At 51.9% G+C, this 22,492-nt stretch overlaps 8 protein-coding genes across 8 annotated transcripts; 2 read left to right on the forward strand and 6 right to left on the reverse strand.

The window, feature by feature from the left end:
- The first annotated feature begins 129 nt into the window (after nucleotides 1-129).
- Nucleotides 130-5,327, forward strand: PV05_00694 (uncharacterized protein). The gene is made up of 2 exons (XM_013465610.1): nucleotides 130-3,965; nucleotides 4,015-5,327. The coding sequence occupies exons 1-2, from the start codon at nucleotides 306-308 to the stop codon at nucleotides 5,221-5,223; spliced, it is 4,869 nt and encodes a 1,622-aa protein (XP_013321064.1). The 5' UTR covers nucleotides 130-305; the 3' UTR covers nucleotides 5,224-5,327.
- On the reverse strand, nucleotides 5,309-10,585 carry PV05_00695 (uncharacterized protein). Its single transcript, XM_013465611.1, has one exon. It carries the CDS (start codon nucleotides 10,118-10,120, stop codon nucleotides 5,417-5,419), a length of 4,704 nt encoding a protein of 1,567 aa, XP_013321065.1. The 5' UTR covers nucleotides 10,121-10,585; the 3' UTR covers nucleotides 5,309-5,416.
- A 252-nt stretch (nucleotides 10,586-10,837) lies between these two features.
- Nucleotides 10,838-11,751, forward strand: PV05_00696 (uncharacterized protein). Its single transcript, XM_013465612.1, has 2 exons — nucleotides 10,838-11,022; nucleotides 11,103-11,751. The coding sequence occupies exons 1-2, from the start codon at nucleotides 10,896-10,898 to the stop codon at nucleotides 11,576-11,578; spliced, it is 603 nt and encodes a 200-aa protein (XP_013321066.1). The 5' UTR covers nucleotides 10,838-10,895; the 3' UTR covers nucleotides 11,579-11,751.
- PV05_00697 (uncharacterized protein) lies at nucleotides 11,658-13,187 on the reverse strand (the record flags this gene model as incomplete). The annotated part of the gene is made up of 1 exon (XM_013465613.1): nucleotides 11,658-13,187. The coding sequence occupies one exon, from the start codon at nucleotides 13,185-13,187 to the stop codon at nucleotides 11,658-11,660; it is 1,530 nt and encodes a 509-aa protein (XP_013321067.1).
- Nucleotides 13,188-13,698: 511 nt separating this feature from the next.
- On the reverse strand, nucleotides 13,699-14,163 carry PV05_00698 (uncharacterized protein; the record flags this gene model as incomplete). Its single annotated transcript, XM_013465614.1, has 2 exons — nucleotides 13,699-13,752; nucleotides 13,900-14,163. The coding sequence occupies 2 exons, from the start codon at nucleotides 14,161-14,163 to the stop codon at nucleotides 13,699-13,701; spliced, it is 318 nt and encodes a 105-aa protein (XP_013321068.1).
- Nucleotides 14,164-14,795: 632 nt separating this feature from the next.
- Nucleotides 14,796-17,590, reverse strand: PV05_00699 (uncharacterized protein). Its single transcript, XM_013465615.1, has 2 exons — nucleotides 15,719-17,590; nucleotides 14,796-15,666 (listed from the first exon to the last, which is right to left on the reverse strand). The coding sequence occupies exons 1-2, from the start codon at nucleotides 17,295-17,297 to the stop codon at nucleotides 15,074-15,076; spliced, it is 2,172 nt and encodes a 723-aa protein (XP_013321069.1). The 5' UTR covers nucleotides 17,298-17,590; the 3' UTR covers nucleotides 14,796-15,073.
- Nucleotides 17,591-17,865: 275 nt separating this feature from the next.
- On the reverse strand, nucleotides 17,866-20,163 carry PV05_00700 (uncharacterized protein). Its single transcript, XM_013465616.1, has 3 exons — nucleotides 19,325-20,163; nucleotides 19,179-19,266; nucleotides 17,866-19,127 (listed from the first exon to the last, which is right to left on the reverse strand). The coding sequence occupies exons 1-3, from the start codon at nucleotides 19,851-19,853 to the stop codon at nucleotides 18,191-18,193; spliced, it is 1,554 nt and encodes a 517-aa protein (XP_013321070.1). The 5' UTR covers nucleotides 19,854-20,163; the 3' UTR covers nucleotides 17,866-18,190.
- Nucleotides 20,164-20,470: 307 nt separating this feature from the next.
- On the reverse strand, nucleotides 20,471-22,332 carry PV05_00701 (uncharacterized protein). The gene is made up of 5 exons (XM_013465617.1): nucleotides 22,115-22,332; nucleotides 21,908-22,065; nucleotides 21,699-21,858; nucleotides 20,763-21,645; nucleotides 20,471-20,714 (listed from the first exon to the last, which is right to left on the reverse strand). Exons 1-5 carry the CDS (start codon nucleotides 22,164-22,166, stop codon nucleotides 20,666-20,668), a joined length of 1,302 nt encoding a protein of 433 aa, XP_013321071.1. The 5' UTR covers nucleotides 22,167-22,332; the 3' UTR covers nucleotides 20,471-20,665.
- Nucleotides 22,333-22,492: the final 160 nt, after the last annotated feature.

Raw genomic sequence — 22,492 nt, forward strand, 5'->3', positions numbered from 1 at the left:
ACAAAGGGGGTGAAAGGGGCGGTGAGTTCACGTGACCCGAACAGAGCCCCGGCTAAGTTTCCTCATGTTATTCCTCCAACTTCGCGCGACGACGACAGATGAAGCCGCCAGGTGTCCACGCCGCTTAATAGCTGATATATCTACACCGAACTTAGGGGCTTGTCGAATGTCCTTCTCTGCTCTTGAAGTTTCAGCATAGCAGAGGACTGAACCCCTAGGCCGTACCACCAGTCAAGATGCACATTACCACTCGGTAACGCAAGCCAATCCTTCACTCCCTCTCCGCATCCTACGATCCGCCTGCCATGGCCACACCGGACAGCCTTGACAATGCAGCGCAGAGTGCAGATGCTTCTCGTCCTCATGTCTCTATCCCGCAGTTTGACAATTCTCCGATACCAGATCTTACGCCCGCTCAAGTCAACATACCATTCGACATTACACCAGCAATTGCAATCGATCCCATTGCTCTCATTACCACGGAATGTATAACAATTACCTCTGCCATGCGCAAACATGCGCGCTGGGCTCAATCTTCTGTGTCGACAATCCTGGGCGGTGGTGCTTCGAGGCTACAAGATTCGGAACTGCGTCGGTCTTCGTCACAAAGTCGGCGAGGAACACCCGTGATAGCAGACCCAGGCAGGGCAAGATTAAACGTCAATAATGCTTCAGATGATGAGAATGCCAGTCTGGCTAGTCGATGGGGACTACGCGGAAAGAAAGGAAAGAGCATGCAGGACAACCCTCTCCTCACAGCCTTCTCTCGGTTGAGGAGAGATCTGGCCGGATGTAGAGACGTGCGCAGTGTGGACGCTCCTGAGCTTCTGCATCCTTTCTTGCAGGTCATACGCAGCTCCTCCACCAGTGCTGCTATTACCAGTCTGGCTGTCATCTCGATCACGAAGTTCTTTGCCTACAACATCATCACCATCAAGAGTCCAAGAATCGGCCCGGCAATGCACCTCCTCAGCGCAGCGATCACCCATTGTCGATTCGAAGCTAGTGACACGGCAGCGGATGAGGTCGTTCTGCTCAGGATATTGCGGCTAATGGAGAACATCATTTCCAGGCCAGAGGGTCAATTACTGGGTGATGAGAGTATCTGCGAAATGATGAGCACTGGCTTGAGTATGTGCTGTCAGGCGCGACTGTCAGAAGTCCTGAGGAGGTCGGCTGAAATAGCAATGGTCACCATGTGCCAAGTCGTCTTCAGCAGGCTAAAGTACTTGAAGGTGGAAGAACTATCAAAGAGCAGGAGCCGCTCGAATACCAAGACGACTCTGACGAGCGCAGCTGAAGATTTGAAGATCGAGCCGCCAATGACTGGGAGTGTCATGGGAAACGGAGAGACGGACCGTCCAAGCATCGACACTGATCCACGACCCAGCTCTGAGCAGGCCTCTGAAGCCAAGGCTTCAAGGGTGGAACCGAAGAATACCACAGCACCGAGCAAAGAAGATGGGGATGAAAACGTCGAACCATACGCTTTACCTTCCATCAAGGAACTTTTCCGTGTCTTGATCGACCTCCTTGACCCGCATGACAGAACACATACTGATCCCATGCGTATCATGGCCTTGAGGATCATCGATGTTGCATTGGAAGTCTCCGGCCCTTGGATCGCTAAGCAACCCATTCTCGCAGGCCTTGTCCAAGATGATCTGTGTCGACATCTGTTTCAGCTTGTCCGCTCCGACAATATGGTCCTCTTGAACAGCTCTCTCCGCGTTGCAGGCACATTGTTGGCTACTTGCCGGCAATTACTGAAACTGCAGCAAGAATTGTTTTTGTCCTATCTTGTAGCGTGCCTGCATCCTCGCGTCGATATACCACAAGAGCCAGGAATTGATCCTTCACTCTACGAAGGCGTGCCACAAGCCCCGAAACTGGTCAGGCCAGCTCCCTCACAGCCCAACAGTGGTCGGTCGACCCCCGTGCCGATCAAGGATAGGCAGAGATTGGGACTTGAGGGCGGTGCCAGACGGCCAGAAGCGCGAGAAGCAATGGTCGAGGCCATCGGAACCTTGGTACGCATGCCCACCTTCATGGTGGAATTGTTCGTCAATTACGACTGCGAGGTTGACAGGCAAGACCTCTGTGAAGACATGGTTGGACTGTTATCTCGAAATGCATTCCCGGATTCGGCAACCTGGAGTACGACCAATGTGCCACCTCTGTGTTTGGATTCCTTGCTGAGTTTTGTCCAATTCATGGCCGAGAGAGTCCGCCAAGGAAGACCTTCGGATGCTGAGGAACGCATAGAAAAGATCAGGTTGCAACGGGTGAGGAAGAAGATCATCAAAAGTGGCGCTTCCAAGTTCAATGATGATGCAAAGGCGGGTATTGCTTACCTTGTGAGAAATGGCATTATCGACAATCCTGACGATCCGGTACAAGTTGCACAATTTCTCAAAGGGACATCGCACGTCTCAAAAAAGATGCTTGGTGACTTTCTGACGAAGAAGAACAATGAACGTCTATTGACTGCTTTTATCGGTCTGTTCGATTTCAAGGACAAACGGATCGACGAAGCACTTCGAGAAATCCTCGGCTCCTTCCGCCTGCCAGGTGAATCTCCCTTGATTGAGCGGATTGTCAACATTTTTACAGAAAGATATTGCTCCACGGTTAATCCAGAGGAGATTGCGGACAAGGACGCCGCATTCATTCTCACCTATGCCATCATTATGCTCAATACCGAGCTGTACAACCCTAATATTAAGTCACAAAAGAGGATGGCAGTCGAAGACTTCTCGAAGAATTTGAGGGGGGTCAATTCTGGGAAAGACTTTGCCCCGGAATTTTTGCAAGACATTTACGACGCGATCAAGCAGAATGAGATTATTCTCCCTGACGAACACGACAACAAACATGCCTTTGAGTACGCATGGAAGGAATTGTTGCTGAAAACCGGTGATGCTGGGTCACTCGAGTTGTGCAATACAAATGCATTTGATGCAGAGATGTTCAAAGCGACTTGGAAACCCATAGTTGCGACTCTCTGCTACGTCTTCATGTCAGCGTCCGATGACGCCGTCTTTTCTCGCGTCGTGGTTGGATTTGACCAATGCGCACAAATCGCAGCCGAGTACGGCATTACAGAGGCATTCGATCGCATAATCTACAGTATCAGCCAGATTAGTGGCTTGGCCGCAGAGATACCTCCCAGCACAACCTTGAACACCGAGGTTCAGGTCGGGAAGAAGAGCATCATGGTTAGCGAGATGGCTGTCAGGCTCGGAAGAGATTTTAGGGCTCAGTTATCGACCGTCCTACTGTTCCGTATCTTGTCGGGGCATGAGAACGCTATTGGTGACACGTGGATATATGTCGTGCGGATTCTAAGGAATCTTTTTGTCAATTCTCTCATCACAATTCCCACCATCGAAGGGACGAAATTTGCTAATTTGGGTCCTATTCCTCTGCAAACACCATCGCAAGTCATCGACCGCGACGGGCGACTCGGCGACAGTGGCATCTTCTCAACATTTACATCTTATCTTTCGAGCTACGCTGCCGATGATCCCCCTGAACCTTCAGAGGAGGAATTGGAAAATACCCTGAGCTCGGTTGATTGTGTGAAAGCCTGCCAACCGGATCTGGTGCTCAGACACATGGCTTCGCTTTCCCCGGCTCAGATCAAGAGTTTAGTGTCTGCCTTGCTGTCACAGATGGAAGAATCTTCACCAGTGGTAACCGTCAAACCCGAGCGCCCTCTTCCAGTCACCGCAAGAGTCAACGGTCACCGCATGCCAAAGGCTGGGTCAGAGTATGACGCGGGGACCGTTTTCCTCCTGGAATTGGCGACCATGCTCACTTTGAGGGATAACGAGACGATCGCCGCAGCTGGTGAAGCTTTGACTGGAACACTCGAGAATGCAGTTAGAGATGCGTCGAATATCCATCCACTGGCGCTGACAAGAATCATACACTACCTTCTCGAGTTGCTACGGTATAGCTATGTAAGTTGCCCTGCCGCCGAACGAGTCAACGTGCTAATGATCTTCACAGACTTACGATTTTATGCGCGCTCCCGTCGTTCTGCACGCCATTTCTAGCTTCGATGACACTGTCCTGGACCGTACGGCTCCAGTAATCACGAAAGGACTAGCCAGCTGCATCGCTATTCCTGGAGCTTTGACCAATGAAGTCACAAAATCCCCCGATTTCTGGTCTACGCTGCAACGACTACATCAGCACAAGACGGAAGCTGAAAAGGTCTTCGCCATCCTTACAACGCTGGCAACATCCAATCCAACAACTGTGACAGCTGACAACTTTGAATCGGCCATCGCACTCGCGAACGACTTTGCTGCTGCGGGCGCTATTGGATCAATTCAAGAGAAGCGCAAGGATTTTGCAGCCAAGCGAGGTCATCAGGCGAAGCCGGCACGCGACGAAGAGATTGCGGTAGTGCAGCGGGCGATCAAGGCTGTCAGCCTAATATACCAGCTCAGTGATCGTATACCTGGCCTCATTGCCCAGTCACATCTTGAGCGCAACGAAGCCTGGGCGGCATATTGGTCGCCCATATTCCGGGGTTTGTGTACGCAATGCGTCAATCCCTGTCGTGAGGTCCGGCATCGCGCGCTCTCGGCATTGCAGCGCACCTTACTCTCGGAAAGCGTGGCAGACAGAGAACAACATACGGAGTGGACAGCCATATTCGATGAAGTGCTCTTCCCGATGACGCTGAAGCTCTTGAAGCCGGAGATCTATCAAGTCGACCCCTTTGGCATGAACGACACGCGGGCTCACGCTGCTAGCCTACTGTGCAAGATCTTTCTACGATATCTCGACCGGCTTGTCGAAGTTGGACGAATGAAAGATGTTTGGATGAAAGTGTTGGAGTTGCTTGATCGACTCATGAATGCCGGCGCAGAAGGCGATGCCCTGGCCGAAGCTGTACTTGAGGGCGTCAAGAATGTTCTGCTCGTCATGGATGGGACGGGATATCTAGCAAGAGACGAAGCTACAGCAGTGCCTGAATCGCATATACCAGTGCCAACAGAAGGCGATGGAGCAGCTGAAGAAGCTGTCGATGCAGGTGAGAAGCAGAAAGCGAAATCGGAGGATATGCAGATCTGGCCCGAAACGGTCAGACGCTTGGATAGGTTCCTTCCGGGTCTCGTGCAGGAGCTCTTTCCTCCGCCACCTGACCCTCCCCAGGCCAGGAAGGCGGAGAGTGAGAGTCACAACAAGGTGGACGCTACAAGCTAGGCACGAGGAGAGGCGGATGGCTTTAAAGGAAGTGGAAAGATCCGCTGTCCACGAGGTCTTTCAACCTGATAATCGAAATAAGAAGTCTTTCTAACGTTCTCGGGACATTCATTTCTCGACTCTGTTTGTCTGGTCATATCACATCCTTGGCCCATTCTTTTGATGCCTCGAAAACTATGGCCTAGGTTGATACTTAGTCAGTCGCCTTCTCCTGAATTTCGTCCTCGTGCTTTTCCGTGCCGTTCACGCCCTTCACGCCCTTCTGCGCACAGTCACAACCCCATTCCTTTCGGAACTCATCAACCTTCAGTTTGCCCAGAATCTTCAAAGCAGACTTGCTCGCTCGGACCTTGGCATACTTCGCTCCCTGCCCTTTACTTGCCGACACGATCCGACCGTGCACGAACCAGGCGACGTGGACGGTGACACCGCCGACTGACTGATCACCTGCACCATCGTCACCTTCTTCACGATCTCCAGTTGTTGTCGGCGCCGAGACCACTCCTTCGATGATCTCGGGCGAGCTCTTATGGCATCGAAACTCTTCTCTGAGGAGGCGGAACAAGTGAGTAGTCGGGTGTCGATTTGCAAAGGTGTCGTAGGCTTCAATGTCCTCGAAGAACCATTTCACATGCTTCTCGAAGAAATTCTCAATCTCGACGAAGTTGAATCCCGAATCCAGAAGCACGGCGCCCAGATAACTCTCGACCAGATCGGCCAATGCTTTGGGCGGAGCGCAGCCCGAGCCAATACGAGTCCAGAAGTCACGCTTGACACCTTCCTGCTCATAGATTTCTTGCACTTTGGCCGCGTAGTTTCCGATTTCCTCGTAGAGAGCGGGCGTGGTGGCGTAGATGAGTCTGTGGAAGCCGAGCACCACCGCCAGCGCGGCGAGGAACTTGTTCGACACCATGGCCATTTTATGCTCGGTCAGCCACTGTGGATCGCGAGTCGGATTGGTCGAGAAGAGCCACCAGATACAAACCCAGTCGAGGCAGGCGTCACCCAGAAATTCGAGGCGCTGCAAGTCAGGAACCGGCGAGTTCTGGTCCGACGAGTGGGTGAATGCTGAACGCACCAAGCGTGGGTGTCTGAATGTGTAGCCAGTGATCTGTTCGATCTTGTTCGCAAGATCAGAGGCCACGGGGTCGTTGGTCTGTAGGCTCCATGCTGGAGGATTGTACATTGGGGCAATCTCCTTCCAGGAAGTGAGGGCGTGATCAGGGTCGTCCACCAGCTTGGTGATGGCACGAATACCAAGATCGAACTTCTGTTCCGTCGGTAAATGCTGGCTAGTCATGATACAGGCCCCAATGGTCGCCTCGCAAACGTCGGCAATCGTCTTCTTTCCTAATGCATGCTGCTTGTGTTTCAGGTCCAGCTTGAGCCGTCGCTGATTGCCTCCTGTCTGCTTCAAGAATTCAGGATACCATGTGGTCTGCCAGTGAGGGTCAGACGATGCACGGATGTAGCGGAAGAGCTCGTAGTGTGGTGCAGACGCGGTCGTGCATAGACGGCTGTTTGAGAGCAGACCCATGCGCCTGCAGTGCATTCCCTCCTCGTTGCAGGTAGTACGGTTGAAGACGGCGATGGTTGTCATCATCTTGAGAAGTGAATCGCCAATGAATTCCAAACGCTCGTAGTTCAGAGCCGCTTTCTGTACGGCGGCGCGAGACGCATCGTTGCCATCCAATTCAGAATGCACATCTCCAATTGCGGCATCTGCGCTGCTTCCCTGGGTGAATGCTTCAAGAGCCAGATCAAGGGGCACTTCGGTCAAGTCGAGCTTGATGTATGCTTCACGCACAATCAGATAGGACTCCAATCTGTGCAGGATTGAGGGCCACAATACACAAAATGCCGCCACATCAGGCGACACTCGAGCGAGCTCCAATGGCTGAGGCGCGATATAGCACGTAGCGAAGCGTTGTTCTTCCGGAGGACATTCCTTCAGATAATTCCTGCCCGCCAGGACTACCTTGGCTTTCAAGACGGGCTGGTGTGGATCGTATCTGCTCGCGAAGGTGTTCGGATCTTTACGGTACTTCCCATAAGTGCTATCGGTGAAGCCAATGATCGTGTCCTTGTGTCTCTTCTGGAGATTGATTGCAATTTCTGGCGGCGCGTCCCAAATTGATTTCTCGGGCTCGATGTTCTCTGTGAAGTAACGGAACTTTCCGCTACCAGGATCGACAAGAAATGCATTGCACCATGCGCTTGTGTTCCTGGGCGCATCCTCTGGATCCGTGATAGACACCCAACGTCTGCGTTCGGCGTTCCCAACAAGCAAGAGTTCTTCCATATTGACAATAGTCTCGAATGAGTCTCGCAAGGGTCCCTTTGCCGGAGGGCTCAGCCAGTAGCTCATAGACTTAGGATCCGAGGCAAAGGTCTTGTGGAACACATCACTGAACACTCCGTTGAGGGTGAACTTCGTCAAAGCATCGATCTGCTCTTCTGTGACGGTTACCGGTTGCGACATCTGGATGCAAGTGACCTGTCTTTCCACATTGTCATCCACATAGACGGGAAAACTTGGAAGCTGCGGCAAAAGTGAGCGTGTGAAGAGTAGCAAGCTATTCGTCGCCGTCGAGCTCGATGAAGGTCCAAGGACAACTTGAGTGACGAATAGTCGGATTGGTAGATTTGTCGAGTCCGCACCGCCCTCCAGCCAAAAGTCGGGCTTCAGTTTTTTCTCGTAATTGTCCTTCTTCTCCGATACTGCGATGCGAGCGTTCAGATTGGCCGGCTTGACTTTCACAAAGATACTATCGAGATTCGCGTCAAGAAGTTCTGCTCTGCGCAGTTTGAAACAGCAGTGCCAGGCAGCGGAGCGCCTAGCTAAGACCTTGTTCGTTCGTGCATCCCCTAGAGCACCCTTGACTTTGGCAGTACGTGGATCTTCAGTTGCTGGCAGTATGACCTTGTATCTAAACATGTTTGCTTCGGGGTCGATGATTTCTTCGTAGACTTCCGCCGAAGCCGCACCGATTCTCTTCAAGGACTCCGCATATCTTGTCAGAAGCAGCAGAGAGTTGCTATAGCTTGCAATGACTCCAGTGGCAGTCTCAAAGCTCTGGCAACTCGCATCTCTAGCGAGGAGCTGTTTGAGCTTCGAACCTTGACCCAGCAGACGGTCTGGGGGAAGGTCCTGGCAGAATCTTCTGATGTAATCGTCCATCTGAATGGCATAGTCGACCTTGGACATATCCTTCTGGTTGCCTTCCTCGATCATATGCGCGTAAATCGAGTTCTTCATCCGAGCTCTCCCTCGACTCTGCATGTACTGAATTGGAGTCTCATACAGGTCGAAGCGGACAACCAGATTACATTGTGGAATATCAATGCCTTCCTCAGCAACACTGGTAGCGAAAATGAGATTGATCCTTCCTGACCGGAACTTTTCCATGACGGTCTCTTGGTCCCTCCATGGACTTGACTCTGCACTGGCCTGGCCTACGCCAACGAGGACTCCCGGTCTGAGATTGGTGAGTTGCAACATTTCGAATAGATCGCAAAGGATGAATGCTGTAAATTTCTGTTCGACGAAGACTATTCCTCGCGCGGCCAGCGACCCCGAAAATCGCTTCTTGAGCTCCATGAGTAGATATTTCACTTTAGGTGATAATTCTTGATCCGCGCCATCACCTGGAGGACCAAAACGGTACCCCTTGACGAGAGAGATGGCCCGCTGGACAGAATCCAATGCTGCTTTTCGTCGGCTATTGCCAGGCTCCTCGATGTAGGTTCTGCTACGTTCAAATTGCTTGATGACGGCTGTGGCTTCGTGATTCGACGTCGGAAGACCGTATTTCCAGACTCTGTCAGCTGCCCAGGTACCGAGTTCCCTCGCCGCATATCTAGAAAAGGTGAAGTACTTTTTCAAATCCTCAATGAAGCCACAAAGAGGACGCAGTTGAGCACTCAGCTCCGTGTCAAATCCTGCATGCAGCGGAGGATACGTCCAGAAGTCATCTGTTGCCCTCGGTGCAAACTCAAAGACCGAGGCGTCTTTGGTAGTAATCACCTTGCTCTGCAAGAGGGCCTCCAGATCGTTGACAACTTGGACAATGTCTCGCTTGGAATCAACTGGAGAAGCAGTCATTCCAAATATGCGAGGTTTGTCCCCACTCCATTTCAGATAGTAGTCCCGAATGATCCTGGAGTATGGATGATTCTTCTTGCAGTGGTGGGCCTCGTCAAAGATGAGCAGTGAAATTTGTCCCATGGTCAAGAAGGAGTGCATGAGACATTGATCAAGGACGGCAGCTGTGCAAACTACGACGCTGTTGTTGGCAAAGATGTTGTCCCAATCAGCTCTTCTCCACAGATCCTCGTTGGCTTCGCCAAACAGTTCCCTTACATTCTGCGGTAGATTGTTGTTGAGGAACCGGGTTTGCTGTCGGGCGAGATGGACACTGTTGACGAGGAAGAAGACAATCTTTCCTGGTTTGCCATTGCTCCGGTCGATCAATTCTTGCTGCAGAAAGTGTCTGATCAGTAAAGCTGCAATGAGGGTTTTACCACTTCCAGTGTCGAGGACGGCAATGACATTCTCGTCTCTGGCACGTTCGAAGAGTTCTTGCTGATACTCGCGGGCCTGATCGATGATACTGTCAGACTCTTTGTTCTTGGTTTGCCCAGGGGATGATGCGCGCCGTTCGTTGGCGGCGGCGGTCTTCAGCACGTAGTCATTGAGGGTGGCTTTATTAGCATCTCGATCCGACTCCGCCGTGGCTTCCGAGGTTTGAGATCCGTCTTGACTTTCGTCGTTTGACTCGGTGAGATAGTCTGCCTCATCGTGACCGAGATCGGTTGGCTCTTGAAAACCTGGCTCGCTGAAGGCCGTCTGAGTAACGAGCGTGTTCGCTACTGCGGCGGGTACAGTTCCATCCATAGCGTTGTGAGGGGTCTCGAAGAAGGGAGCCTCACATAAGATCAATGTCAAGATTGAAAAGGATGGAAGTGCAAGAGAGAGGTCTTTATGAAGTGGTGTCGGCAGTGAAGCAAACGATCCATTTCACTTTAGACCGCATAGTAGGAGGTAGACAGAACTGCATCTAGACGATCGCGGCTTGCCGATGCCCATCTCGCTCATTGACTTGGACCCGTGACAATAGGGACCTCATCTGCTTCCTGCATGTCAGAAGAAGGTGATGAGGCCAGAGGCTGTTGGAGGGGAAGTCAGTATGGAAGATTTCTTTTCGGGTGTACTGCTGTCTCATAGGTAAATCGTGCAAGTTGGCGCTAGGGTGCCATTCGACGACAAACAGCAGCGAGGACAGTTTGTGTGACAGGAGATCCTCTTGTTCAATGCGAGGGCCGATTGCTGTTTCGACAATTCAAGCGGCAGCTGTTTGTATTTACGAGACTGTAGTAATGTAACTCATGTTTGCTTGGGGCTTGTTAAGCTCTAGCTTAGGGTACCTACCCACGCTGCCTACCTACCTAGGTAAGTTACGGAGCACCTACCCGTCGCCTAAGGAGCTGATCGCCAGGGGTCCGTTTAACGAGGAATTCAGCCATTGGGCTCCCGAACAGGCCCCAAGCGGGTACCTAGCTACATTATGTCATTATTCCACGCCCGCGGCTCGTTTGGCCTTGTCGAGATGCGGTACGGAGTACCTCTCCCTTGAATCCTCATCGCCAGCCATCTCTGCACCCTAGCGACGATGAGGACATCAATCGTGGCATGCTGTCTGCTTTTCGCTCTCGCCAGCGCCCATGGCTCGCACCCACAGGAAGAGACGGTCAAGCCAGAAGATGACTGGGCTCTGTACCACATGCAGGAAGAACACCGTACGCCGCAAGCCTACCTTCCTAGCACCTAGCCTAGGTATTCGATCGAGCACTCCCTTATCTGACCAAACTTGTCTTAGACATCTCAAACTTCGACCCTTCGTCGTTCTTTTCCCTTCACGACTTCAACAATGACGGTGTCTGGACTCCTGACGAGGTCCGACGGACGTACGGGCTAGACGACGAATCTCTCAAGTCCACCGCGGCCGATGTCAAAGACAAAGCCGTCCTCAACGCCTTCAAGATCTTCGATACTGCCAACAGTGGTGTAATCACGCGCGACCAATGGCTCAACGGCGTGCGCGCGGGCAAGAAGCTGCCCGATTCCGGGCTGGGACCGGGCCACCACGGCGATGATGAATATGAATACGAAATCCACCATTTCGAGAAATACCACGACGAGAACACGAAGGAGGAGGACTTGATACACCCAGAAGACATCGAACATTTCAGGAAACACGATATGATGGAAGACGAGGCGGAGCGGGTGTTGCGGGAACAACAGCAAAACATTGTCGAGAAGAACATCCCGATGAAGTTCAGAAAGCAACAATAATGGTGACGACCGCAAGAGACATTTTCAGAAGGCACGAGATCATGTACGATTACCGGTAGAAAGCTGAAAGACACGAATTTCATCCATTGGGTTTGATCTGAATATCATAGACACAGTGCATCACTCCCGGTGCGTACGTCTTGACCTGCTGAACATGATCCGAAGAGACAGACCATCCTTCTCGGCTCGGGAATTCGACCTGTACAAGACGGTGAATATCGCGGACGATCTGTCTCGCCATATTGTCAATATCCCGAACATCGACGTTCTCATGGACGTGCATCCAACCATCCTTCCCTTTCCCACCGCTGCCCCTGAGGCCGACGATGGCTTTCGCAGCATTGTCCCAGCTGCCTCTCGACGTGGGCAGCAATCCGAGGTTCGCATGTCTGACATTGAACTCCATTCCTGCTTCTTGAAACTCCCTCATGACCTTGTCCGCCCATTTGTTATCCCCCAAGAAGGCAATACACTTTACCTCCCTCTGCCGCCCTTCTTCTTGACCCCCCGGTGGAAGCCTGGTGAGCCCTTTATCGCCCTCCTGAATCCCGCGAACAACATCGGCCACATCCTGCCCGACCAGATTTCCCTGATCGTCGACCTTGACCACCAAGCTACCCCATCCGTTTCGCTCGCAGCCTCTTCTCAGTCCCTCGATGCTCCATGGATTGATGTCCCATCCCCAGACCCGCCGCACACCTTTGGCCAGGTAGCAGAAGGCAAAGTATCCAATTCCCACATAGAAGTCCACGACATCGATCGACTCGACAGGTTCGCATAGCTCATTGACCGTCAGGCCAGGAAATTGGGAGGCCGTGTTGAAACGACCTTGAGGACAAAGCCCAAGAATCCTCGCCTTCTCGGATATATTTCCCCGACTGAACATGGTATACAGCGGTGCCCAGCACTGCGTGATGCCCTTGTGCTGAGACGTCGACGTCCAGAACGCTTCTTCAAAGTCCGGACGTGTGGGATCCACCACCCCTGGGCTTTTCTTCCGTCCACCACCACCTCCTGCACCCCTTCCCGGGGGGCCCCAATCTCCGTAGACAGGGACAAGACCAGACGGACTGCGCAGGATATTCTCCTTCCCCTTCCGCAAAGAAGATGCTGAGGCTTCGCTCACAGCGGCATCTGCAGCAGCCACCATGACATCCAAACCATCCTCATCGCCCTCCTCCTCCTCGGCTGCGATAGGCGCATTGATGGCAATCCTGCTAATCTGCTTGCCGACGAATCCTTCTTCAGCGATGCACCGAAAGAGTTCCTCTTTGTCGTCTTCGGACAATGCGCAGTACACATCCGTCCATCTTGCGCTGTGCGTTGGGAATTTGTGCGGCAACAGTAGAAGTGGGGGATAGATTGTGTGCCGCTTGGGCAAGTCGCTGGGTGAAATCTTCAGTCCGACCAGACCATCTGTGGTTTTGGCCTTGGCTGTGGCTGTAGCATCGTGATATCTTACATCGCCAGCGTCGTCGGACTGTTCTACCTCGTTTGGAGCATCGACGACGGAAATGCTGGCCTTTTTGCAAAATGCTAGAATGCCTTTGATCAGCGGGTTAGCTGGCTTCTTCGGCCGATCTTTTCGATGAGGCCGGGCTTGAGCCATCTCAGCCGGCATCAAAGGAGTGTTAATAGATCATATCCAAGAACACAACGATCTTTGCGACCTGACATGTTCGGGATTGAAGATTTCGGAGGTCACTGTGATGCGCGAGGCTGCGGAATTTTCAGCCTCGTCAAATAAAATAAATGAATAAATGCTTGTGTAACGACTTACGCCGCACAGTCTTTCACGCAAGCAAGTTCCATATACTGCGCGGACGACAGCAATGAAAGACTTCAATAGGGTAGGACGATGAATATGGTGTCCCAGAGCAAGATGGAACGCGTCTCAGCAGAAGGAGTTGCATTGTCACGAAGAGCAGGGAACAGAACGTCTACCAGCAATATATATACATTTTTTGGCCTACTCAACACCAATCATTCAACACATATTTCACCCCGGTTGCAGTGACCCAGCAGTCATTCCCGAACTTCCTTCTTTCCACGTTGACGACTACCACGACCACTAGAAAAACCCATGAAAGAGTTCGACTCAACCGCGTAGTTGACGGTCGCTACCGTGCACTCTTATTCTGGTTTGGATCAGGATCGATCTCGCTTCCCTTTGTCTGCGAAAGGGAAAAAGGTGTCAGCACAACCCCTAACCCACCCATGGCACGATTGTACTATGTAAGTTCAAGGACAACCATCTCCCACCGTGTTTTTGACTCCCACCGTGTTTTTGAAAAACCTTGCAAGGGGGCAAAAAGACTTACAGGATGCACACTCTCCGGCAGTGCCTTTTCCAACTTCTCCGGCGCCACACGCTGCACCGACTCGGGAACGATGCTCTCTCCCGTGGCATGGCTCTTGCCGCCACTGCCCAAGCTGGCCTTGCCACGGTTGGTGTTGCTATTACTATTGCCTCCACGCGATTCTTCCCGCTCGCCGAGTTTGCTTTCGACGTAATTGGGCAGGGAGTCGTCGTCCTTGGGATGCTCGCGTATAGGTTTCTTCCCGTCTATTTGCCACGCGTTCATTTCATGTCAGCTCTCTACCTCTCTCTCGTACACTGTAGGTGTGAGGCGGTAACCCGCCAGGGAAATAGCGGCCAAAGGGGCCCGGCCGGCCGGGGGGAGAGGTAGAAAGAAGAGGCTAGTGAGGCTGACCATGACTTTTATACCCGTCGTTCGAAGGGCCTGTCGTGGGCCCGCCAACAGTGCGTGGGCTGGATGATATGAATGTCCGGATCGGGGTGCATGTGCGTGTGCTGCTGGTCAATTGAGGCGCGAGGCGCCTGGCGACGAGTTGGGATCGGTACATTTTTTGTCTGGTTCTTTCTACGTATAACGCGTATAAATCGTTTTAGTACGGAGTATCGGGCAATGAGATGCCTGTCAGTAAGGAGGAGGATATAGATATACACAGTAAAGCATCATGAGCTTCGGCCGCTTGATATACGTCCTCTTCATCCTGGCATCTGGAGTACTGCCATGACATGACCAAACCAAAAAAGTCGTGATCTCATAGACCTCGGTGTCCAGTTCCATGAGGCTGTGTCGCGCTACCAAACTGTTCATCATCACTTGTGCTCAGCTCTGATGAGTCCGACTATTGGTTGGAATGCACCCAGAAGGCGCAAGGTTCGGAGACACTGCCGAAGTCATGACCAGTCGATGTTGTAGGGATTTACCAAATGAGGACGAGTTCGAGTACGAGTACGGAGGAGTACAAACAAGGATTCATGAAGAAATGAAGGAGAGCGATATCCATTTCGGCCCCATGGCCTCGTCTGTTCCTCTTTTCGTCTTTTCCATCCCCCGTCGTCAAAATCTAGTACCAACACAGAGCCAACAACGAAGACAATATGACCACAACGCCCGGACAAATGCTCGCAATATATCTGAATCCAATGCTTATTCTCGTTCCTAAACCAGTCACTCACCAGGGTCAACCACTCATCCCAACATCCCTGGCCTGCTGTATCATCATCTCCAGAAGGTCCTTCTCTTCTCGCGTAAAGTCCCTCTTCAAGTCGGGATCGGTAGTAAGACAGCACATGTTGCTCTCCTCTAGCTGCCACGCTCCTGGTTCCCGAATATCCCGGGGCTCGATCAGATAGTGCTCGAACTTGCCAAACTTCCTCTTCTTCTTGTCCGCGAATTTGTTGTCTTGAAGCCAGCCGTTGAACCACAGTGGGCTGCCATCCACGTCGAGATGCAGCAGTTGCGGCGCGCAGATGGTGTAACTTTCAGGCTCATGTTTTTCTTCAGGCTTGGGCTTCTCTTCCTCTTCCACGGGTTCTTCGACGTCCACCTCAACTTCAACACCTTCAATGGGGTTACCGTTGTCGTCGAGCACCGGTTGCTTCTTCTTCTTCTTCTTCTCCTTCTTCTTGGGTTCTTCTTTCTTTTCTTCTTTCTTTTCCTCCTCGGAAGGCTTAGGATCCTGAACAATGCCCATTATACCGGCATCACCTCGGTGGAAAGAGTAGTCCAAGTCTCCCACGAGTTCCCAACCGAGCCAGAATGTCTCCTTGTCACCTAAAAAAGGAGTCAGCTGTACAAGACACCAAAATCAGGTGATTGGACTCACCATAGACCATATCATAAACACCAATCCTGCCTTCATCCTTGTTGCCATCTCTGTCAGGTCCGTTCATTCGAGTGACGAGCAGGAGGGCAATGAAATGTCGCCACTTATCCACCACCACGACACCTGATTCCTGCATATGACCACTATCGCCAGTCCAGAAGCGACTCTGCTTGACTTGTCTCGAAATCGGCTTAGGTAGAACCTGTTGAAGCCATCGCTTCTTCGACTCTGGCATGATCAGTCTATCTCTGAAGAACAAAGCACCTGTTTTCTGGTATGAAGAATCATCAAACAGGACTTCTGGGTTTTTCATGAACAAGCTGTCGGCATCGATGAAGATGACTTCTCGAAAGCTTGAATGGAGGATGGCAAAAGGTTTCGCCGCCCAACCAGCCAATTTCCATCCTTCGTCGTTTACCATCTGTGCAATATCGCGGGTTACAACTCCGTCCAGAGCTTCCAGGTCCGCCCGGTAGTCTTCGCTCAAGTCGGAGTCGCCCAAGTACATGACCTCGATAGGAAGCTCGCAGCCAAGTTTCCGGAAAGTGGGGATCGTTGTCAGAAGGTAGGGTGCTTGATCGTCTCCGGCAGTGAGTACGATACCCCGGCCACCCTTCTTGAAGTGCGAATGCAAGGTCATATGATCCGGGAAATAAGGAGCTGTCCAAGGGAAGAGCAGTTGTCCGAATTTGACGAGGAAGTATCGGTACGCCTCGTACGAGTGGATTGTCTGAGCGAGACCGGTTTCCGCCAAGTCGTCGGATGATGATTGATGGACGTGGTGACGAAGGTACTGAATCACATCATCCCGTACGTAGCTGCCGCCCTCATCATCAAATGCCAGATGCAGAGCTTCCCAAGCTTCGAAGAATTTCTTGTATTCACGAATTCGGAGACTCATTTCGCGGAGTTTCTCCTTGCCGGTCCCCTCGACGGGCCGAAGTAAATCTCGGCCCTCCATCTCACCGGGAAGGAGACTGATGACTCGAGTCAGTGCTTTTTCGAACTTGGGCCGTTCCGAGAAATAAGTTGAATCAGATGAAGATGGCTTCCTATTTGGCACTGCAGGTGGCTTCGGCTTCGGCTGTGCCGATGTCTCATGGTCTATCGACACTTGATCATCGAGATTGGATGCGGGTGGTGACTTTGGCTTCGGCGCGGATGGAGGAGGAGCTGCTTGTACTGGTGCCTGGGCAACTTCGTCGCCTGCTGGGATATTGAATGGGACCTCGCCTGTAGACTGCACGTCCTCCGGATGCGCGGCGGCCGGGTTTGCTGCTGGAGCATTCTCCTGCTGTGGTACTGCATCGGGATTGGGGCGAAGAACAACTTCGGGATCGGTCGCGAATTCCCTTAACTTGTCGGCCGGCGTTCTCGTCTGTGGATGTATAGTCGTACTGGAGCCACTCGATGACAGGAAGTATATTAATGGAATGCATAACAGGACTAGGATGATCAGAGCTGTTTGGCGATTTTTGATGGCCCTCCGCGATGGCCCGGCATATGGTAATCCTGGAAAAGAGCGACCCTCTTTGAGAGGCGCATGCCTTGGGGTGAACATCCCGTCAGATACCCTCATCGGCAAAAGGCTGATTGCAATTCCCGTTTCTGATATTCAAGGCGTTGAGTTTGGTTGCTGCTGTGGGTGGGCGAAAGTAGCAAACATTGAGCAAAGGGCGGCCAGACGCGTTCCGGACGCGAAAGGGATAGATGGTCAATTCACAAGGACTTCCACGAAAGGCAGACCAATTTTATTGGGCAAATACAGAGGCGGGGCAGAAGACAACCATAAAGCTGATGATCGGTTTCAACGAGATAGAAATGTGTCAAAAAAAGATGATATAAAGGAGGTGGTGTTATCCAAAAGACAGGTGGACGGAGGGTATGACCAGGGAATTTTTCTGGTGGCTGATGGTGGCTAATAAGTGGCTAATGATGGCTAGCATCCCTTGCTAACCTGCCTAGAATTCTCCATTAAGGCTAGCGCCCCTCGGCTGTCATTCCCCCTTTGGCCCCCTTAGTCCCCAGCTTTTGCCCTTAAGCAGCCCTCCAAGCCTCCTATTGCCCCCTGATGCGAGGGTTGTTCTTGCGATCCATGATTCTCTGCTGATTTTGTTTCAGAGCTGGCAAGCCAGATTCGCCTCCATGCTGGAACTTGGAATATGGCTGTGGCGCACCCTGCTGATGACTCGCATCAACCCCGTGCACGCTAGTTGATGATCAACTCTCACTCTCAGCCTGGGCGGGCGGGTTGAAACGGCTTTTTGCCCCATCACTATTAATAGTATGGCATCAGACTGATTGGTTGCGGATGCCAAGTCAGTCAACGATGTCAATGCTTCATTAATCCGAATTGGCTCATCCCTTTCTCCATGTTGACCATTCGCAGCAGTCTGTTCGGCCATCGCAGTGATTCGGATGCTTGCAACGTACTTCTGCCAACAACAGGAACAGCCACGACACTCGAAATGTTCAAGCCATTCTCTGCTTTGGTAGCCTCGGGATCAACAGCCATACCACCGCGCACAGTACTAGAGCTGCCAACACAATGGGTTGAAGCACCTTCACACCAGCTGCACTGGCTATAGCTCCCACAGCAAACGGGAACACCGTGGCACCGCTTGCGCCAAATGCACATGCGAACCCCACAGCGGCCACGTGCAGCTTCTTAGGAAGCAGCTTGGTAAGTGCCACAACAGCGGCTGGGAACATCGGTCCTAAGAAGAAACCAAGAAACCCTATCATGACGGAACTGACATAGAAGTTCGGAATGAGCCAAAATAAGAGTTGTAAGCCCACGCTGCAGGCGAGGTATGTGGTCACAGCCCACCTCTCGCTCGGAAACAATCGACCGGTAACGAAACCGAGAACAAATCGCCCGACGGTGATGCCCAGCCAGAATCCTGTCGATGTCATGCCAGACGCAAACGGCGAGCCTTTTCTAACTCGTAGCATGAAGGTGACGATCCAGCCTCCTATGCTCACTTCGACGCCAACGTACGCGAGCAAGAACAAGGATGCAAGTATTGTGACTCTGTTCTTAACCGCTTCAATCGTCTTGCTCTTGCCCTTTTCTCTCTTGCCAAATGGATTGAGCTTCTTCAAGGTGGATTGTTCTTGAGTCTCACGTGGAGCAGGTTCGGACTCGTTGGAAATCTCAGCATCGGCCGTCGTCAAGCGTTGGGCACGGAAGGCTCGCGCGTCCGCTTTCCAAAACGTGCCAACAAGTACCATGACTTCAATAGCTGCGCCACCAACCAGTATGTAGTAGAATTCATACCATTTCCAGCCGGCTTGCGTGACTACAGTCGTGGCGATGAGCGGAGACAAGGCTGCGCCGACACCATAGAAGCCATGGAGGAAGCCCAGAACCTCGTTAGCGTCGGCCATGTCGCCTATCCAGGCGTTCCTATGCAAAAGGATCAGGATCGGGCTCAGACTCCATAGCCACCCAACTCACCAGCCACTGTCTCCCAGACCGTTTCCAAACCCAACGAGGATATAAACCACCACTAGCACGGGAAAAGGAGGATGGAGACACACAGCGACTGTGTTGGTCGTCAGTTGTCAGTCTTTCACAGTGTAAGTCTTTGGTCAGAAGCTTACCATATCCGAGCAGATGTGACAAGCTCATAATGCACGCCACACCTCGCTGTCCATAAACAACGTGTATGTGGTTATTCAACAGTGCAGACAATGTATAGCCTATTATGGGACTGAGAAAGACCAAAGAGATGACGGTATAATTGACGTTATACCACTCCTCAAGGTAAGGGATCAGAGCACCAATGGCAGCATCGTTGGCTCCCAAGATGACGAATGACCAGAAGGTCCCAGCGCAGCGCCAGATGTTGATCCGAGGTGAATTCCACTTCTGCAATTGAGGTTCGGAAGCCTCTAGAGGCGGTTGAGGTGAAGTTGGCGGATGTTCGGGGATGGCCGTTGCTCTCTGCACATCCATTCGAACATGAGGACTCGCTGGAAGCTCGATGATGGCGGTTGAGCTACCACCCGACGATGAATTGACGGTCTGCATGACAGAAGAACCCCAAATATGAAATGCTCGTAGCAATACACACAAAATCCAATTAGAGAAGCGGTGACCTGAATACTCTCCGGCCAAATATCTTGACATCGACCGTCGGCGAAAAGTGTCCAGACAGAAACTGTACGTCGGTGTGTCTCCTGATATATGCAGATCCTCAACCCATGATGTCTAGAATGTTAGTGTTGTATGTGATTCAGATGAACTCATCACTTCAGGCTATATAATCTCCAATGTACGGTCAGGCCAGAACAATCAAATAGATGGAAGAAGAATAGACACCATAATTCTTGGGGTCCGGAGGTCAACCGACAATGGCTGAGCCGCCTCGACGTCTTCTGTGAGAGGAAGACGGCCCGTATGGAAGCTGGCGCGAAGTTCGGTTGACTTGACCGAAAAGGACGTCGCCGATACTGTAAGAGGAATCTTAGCCAACGCTTCGTTTGGACCTGCCCGTCAGGCTTGTTAGCGCGGCTTAATTCTCGCTCGAATCTGCTCCGCATACCGGATCAATTCCACCACGGTGACACTGCAGCCGACTATGGAGTGCGCCTAAAATGTGTGCTCACTGCTTAGGCGGTCACATCGAATCGAATGATAGATATACACCAGTGCTTTGTCCCTGGCTTTGTCCTTGAAATGCGGGAAAAGAACTTTGCGGTCGATCATTCACACACTCGTGCCGAATCGGGATAGGGCGGAGCACAAATCAAAAGTAGTGCAGAGAGCAAGGAGTGGCAGCCTTAAATATAAGTAGATGCATCAAGCTCCGACTGAGCGACGAGCACGACGAGGATCTGACATCGACAGAAAGCAGCACGCCGGTCGATCATCATCTCACAACATTTCCGTAACGCCAACGCTAGATCATTTAACCATCTGGGATTCTGTAGGATGCTTGGTCAATAATCCACTCCGGAACCTCCCATCTTGTCGTTGATGTCAAGAACCCTGGCTACGGTCAGCATCGAACTACTGGACATCCGCCCACTGACTTACGAGTACTGTTTGATCAAAGTGCCCTCGCCACCTTTCGCCAGGTCAATGCTGAAAACGTAAAAATTGCCCTCATTCGTGACCGCCATAACCTGGGGAGAATTTGGGCTCATGGCAACAACGCTCCGCAATTGATTTGGGGGCATTCCTGAATTGGACCGCGGGAGTCGGATCCAGGCAAAGTCTCGTGCGGGTTCCCACATTTCCGCCACGCCTTTGGGAAGGTATCCGCCCACCGTTGAGGCAAGATTGATTCCCACGTGTTGCGACGTTCTTCGTAACAGGCCCATGAACGTTCCATTCGGCTTGCGGCTTGTCATGGCGGTAGGCGATTCCGGGCCATCCTCGTCATCACCAGGTTGATCGTACAGTGTATCACTTCCTTGGCTCAATCGTCGAGTGAAAGCAGAGCTCGTCCTCTTAGGAGAAGCAGGTTCTTCGTTGTTTGCGAGGTCCATACTCTGTTGGGGACCAAGCTTGAAAATGTGTACAGTCTCCGTCGCTGATGATACACACAGGAGCGTCGAGGTGATATTGAATGCCATGCTGTATATCCTGGCAGGCATAGAACCCCTTCTGAACTGGTAAAGTTTGTGTGCGTCTGGGACCGAAAACACTCGAATGATAGTCCCTTTGTCGGAAGCGGTAGCAAGTATGGTCCCTTCATTGTTGAAAGTCACACATGACAGCGGAGATCGGTGGGCCTCGACCACATTGACTGCCTCGAGCTTGATCGCATCAAACAACAATACCTCGCCGGAAGTTGGTGGGACATGCGTGCTGTTAGGCGGTGCATGAGAAGGAGCAGCATAAGAGGCGGAAGCCTTCTGTGGCAATGGGTAAGCTAGGTAGCAATTGTCCGAGGAGGGTGAGAGGGCACAAATTGCTAGAGTTCAAGTCAGTCAACCGCGCCGTGCGGAGCCTTGGAGGTTGCCTTGCCTGTCGGGTTCGGAGATGTCTCTATGGTGTAGAGTAGCTTCATAGTTTGTATGTCATAGAGGTATATTTGATCTTCCAGGACTATGACCAGTCTCTTTCTGTTCAGCCGCACCGCTAACACTGTGGTTGGGAAGGTCAGTTCGCATATTATAGAATCTCTCTGCTCTTGTCAGCAAAGGCCGGCATAGACAACGTTCGATGCACCTTACTTTCGTGTTCTTGATCTGAAGTCGTCGCGGAGACAGTATGAGGGCCACCAAGGAGGTGGAAAAGAGCATTTCGAGTATGGCAATGTTGCCGGCATCTCTCGATTCGAAGCATTTTGCGAACGGGTCGGTCGTGAAGATCTGGAAACCTCTCGAGGTGCCTCGGTAAAGTCAGGCTGGTGATTCCAATGTACCAGGTGAGCCACTCACCAACAGCCAGATGGCTGTAATCCTGGTTGAAGGTAACGAAATTCATAGACATCTCGGAACGGACGAGACAGCTCGCTGTCAGGATGGCTACCTTTGCCGGTCCATTGGCTTGGGTCTGGGTTCTGCAGATGGAACAATGTCGGTTCACCTCAGTAGGCCTAATGGAATTTGGACCCGAGGGTCGAGTAGTTTTGTGACTCAATGATTGTGGATTGAAAGTGACCGCAATGAATGCGCTGAAGCCTCACAAACAGTTGCGGATGGTCGAGGGCGCAGGTGACGTTGAATGACTCGCGGTGTCTGGTTGGCGCCTGTCCCAATGACTTGATCATTTTGCGGGGGCGCCACTGCCTAATCTTCACCTCTAGTTTAGGTATC

This window comes from Exophiala xenobiotica (genome assembly GCF_000835505.1).
Source record: "Exophiala xenobiotica strain CBS 118157 unplaced genomic scaffold supercont1.1, whole genome shotgun sequence".
Classification (NCBI taxonomy): Eukaryota; Fungi; Ascomycota; class Eurotiomycetes; order Chaetothyriales; family Herpotrichiellaceae; genus Exophiala; species Exophiala xenobiotica.

Bases quoted from the DNA above. Each gene is read 5' to 3' on its own strand.
- PV05_00694 (XM_013465610.1), top strand. From the start codon at position 306: ATGGCCACACCGGACAGCCTTGACAATGCAGCGCAGAGTGCAGATGCT. The intron at 3,966-4,014 runs GTAAGTTGCCCT...TGATCTTCACAG, and splicing joins AGTTGCTACGGTATAGCTAT to ACTTACGATTTTATGCGCGC.
- PV05_00695 (XM_013465611.1), bottom strand. From the start codon at position 10,120: ATGGATGGAACTGTACCCGCCGCAGTAGCGAACACGCTCGTTACTCAG.
- PV05_00696 (XM_013465612.1), top strand. From the start codon at position 10,896: ATGAGGACATCAATCGTGGCATGCTGTCTGCTTTTCGCTCTCGCCAGC. The intron at 11,023-11,102 runs GTACGCCGCAAG...AACTTGTCTTAG, and splicing joins CCACATGCAGGAAGAACACC to ACATCTCAAACTTCGACCCT.
- PV05_00699 (XM_013465615.1), bottom strand. From the start codon at position 17,297: ATGAGGGTATCTGACGGGATGTTCACCCCAAGGCATGCGCCTCTCAAA. The intron at 15,667-15,718 runs GTGAGTCCAATC...CTCCTTTTTTAG, and splicing joins TGTTTATGATATGGTCTATG to GTGACAAGGAGACATTCTGG.
- PV05_00700 (XM_013465616.1), bottom strand. From the start codon at position 19,853: ATGTCAAGATATTTGGCCGGAGAGTATTCAGGTCACCGCTTCTCTAAT. The intron at 19,267-19,324 runs GTAAGCTTCTGA...CGACCAACACAG, and splicing joins GTCACATCTGCTCGGATATG to TCGCTGTGTGTCTCCATCCT. The intron at 19,128-19,178 runs GTGAGTTGGGTG...CCTTTTGCATAG, and splicing joins GGTCTGGGAGACAGTGGCTG to GAACGCCTGGATAGGCGACA.
- PV05_00701 (XM_013465617.1), bottom strand. From the start codon at position 22,166: ATGTCTATGAATTTCGTTACCTTCAACCAGGATTACAGCCATCTGGCT. The intron at 22,066-22,114 runs GTGAGTGGCTCA...GACTTTACCGAG, and splicing joins TTACAGCCATCTGGCTGTTG to GCACCTCGAGAGGTTTCCAG. The intron at 21,859-21,907 runs GTAAGGTGCATC...TGACAAGAGCAG, and splicing joins TTCAGATCAAGAACACGAAA to AGAGATTCTATAATATGCGA.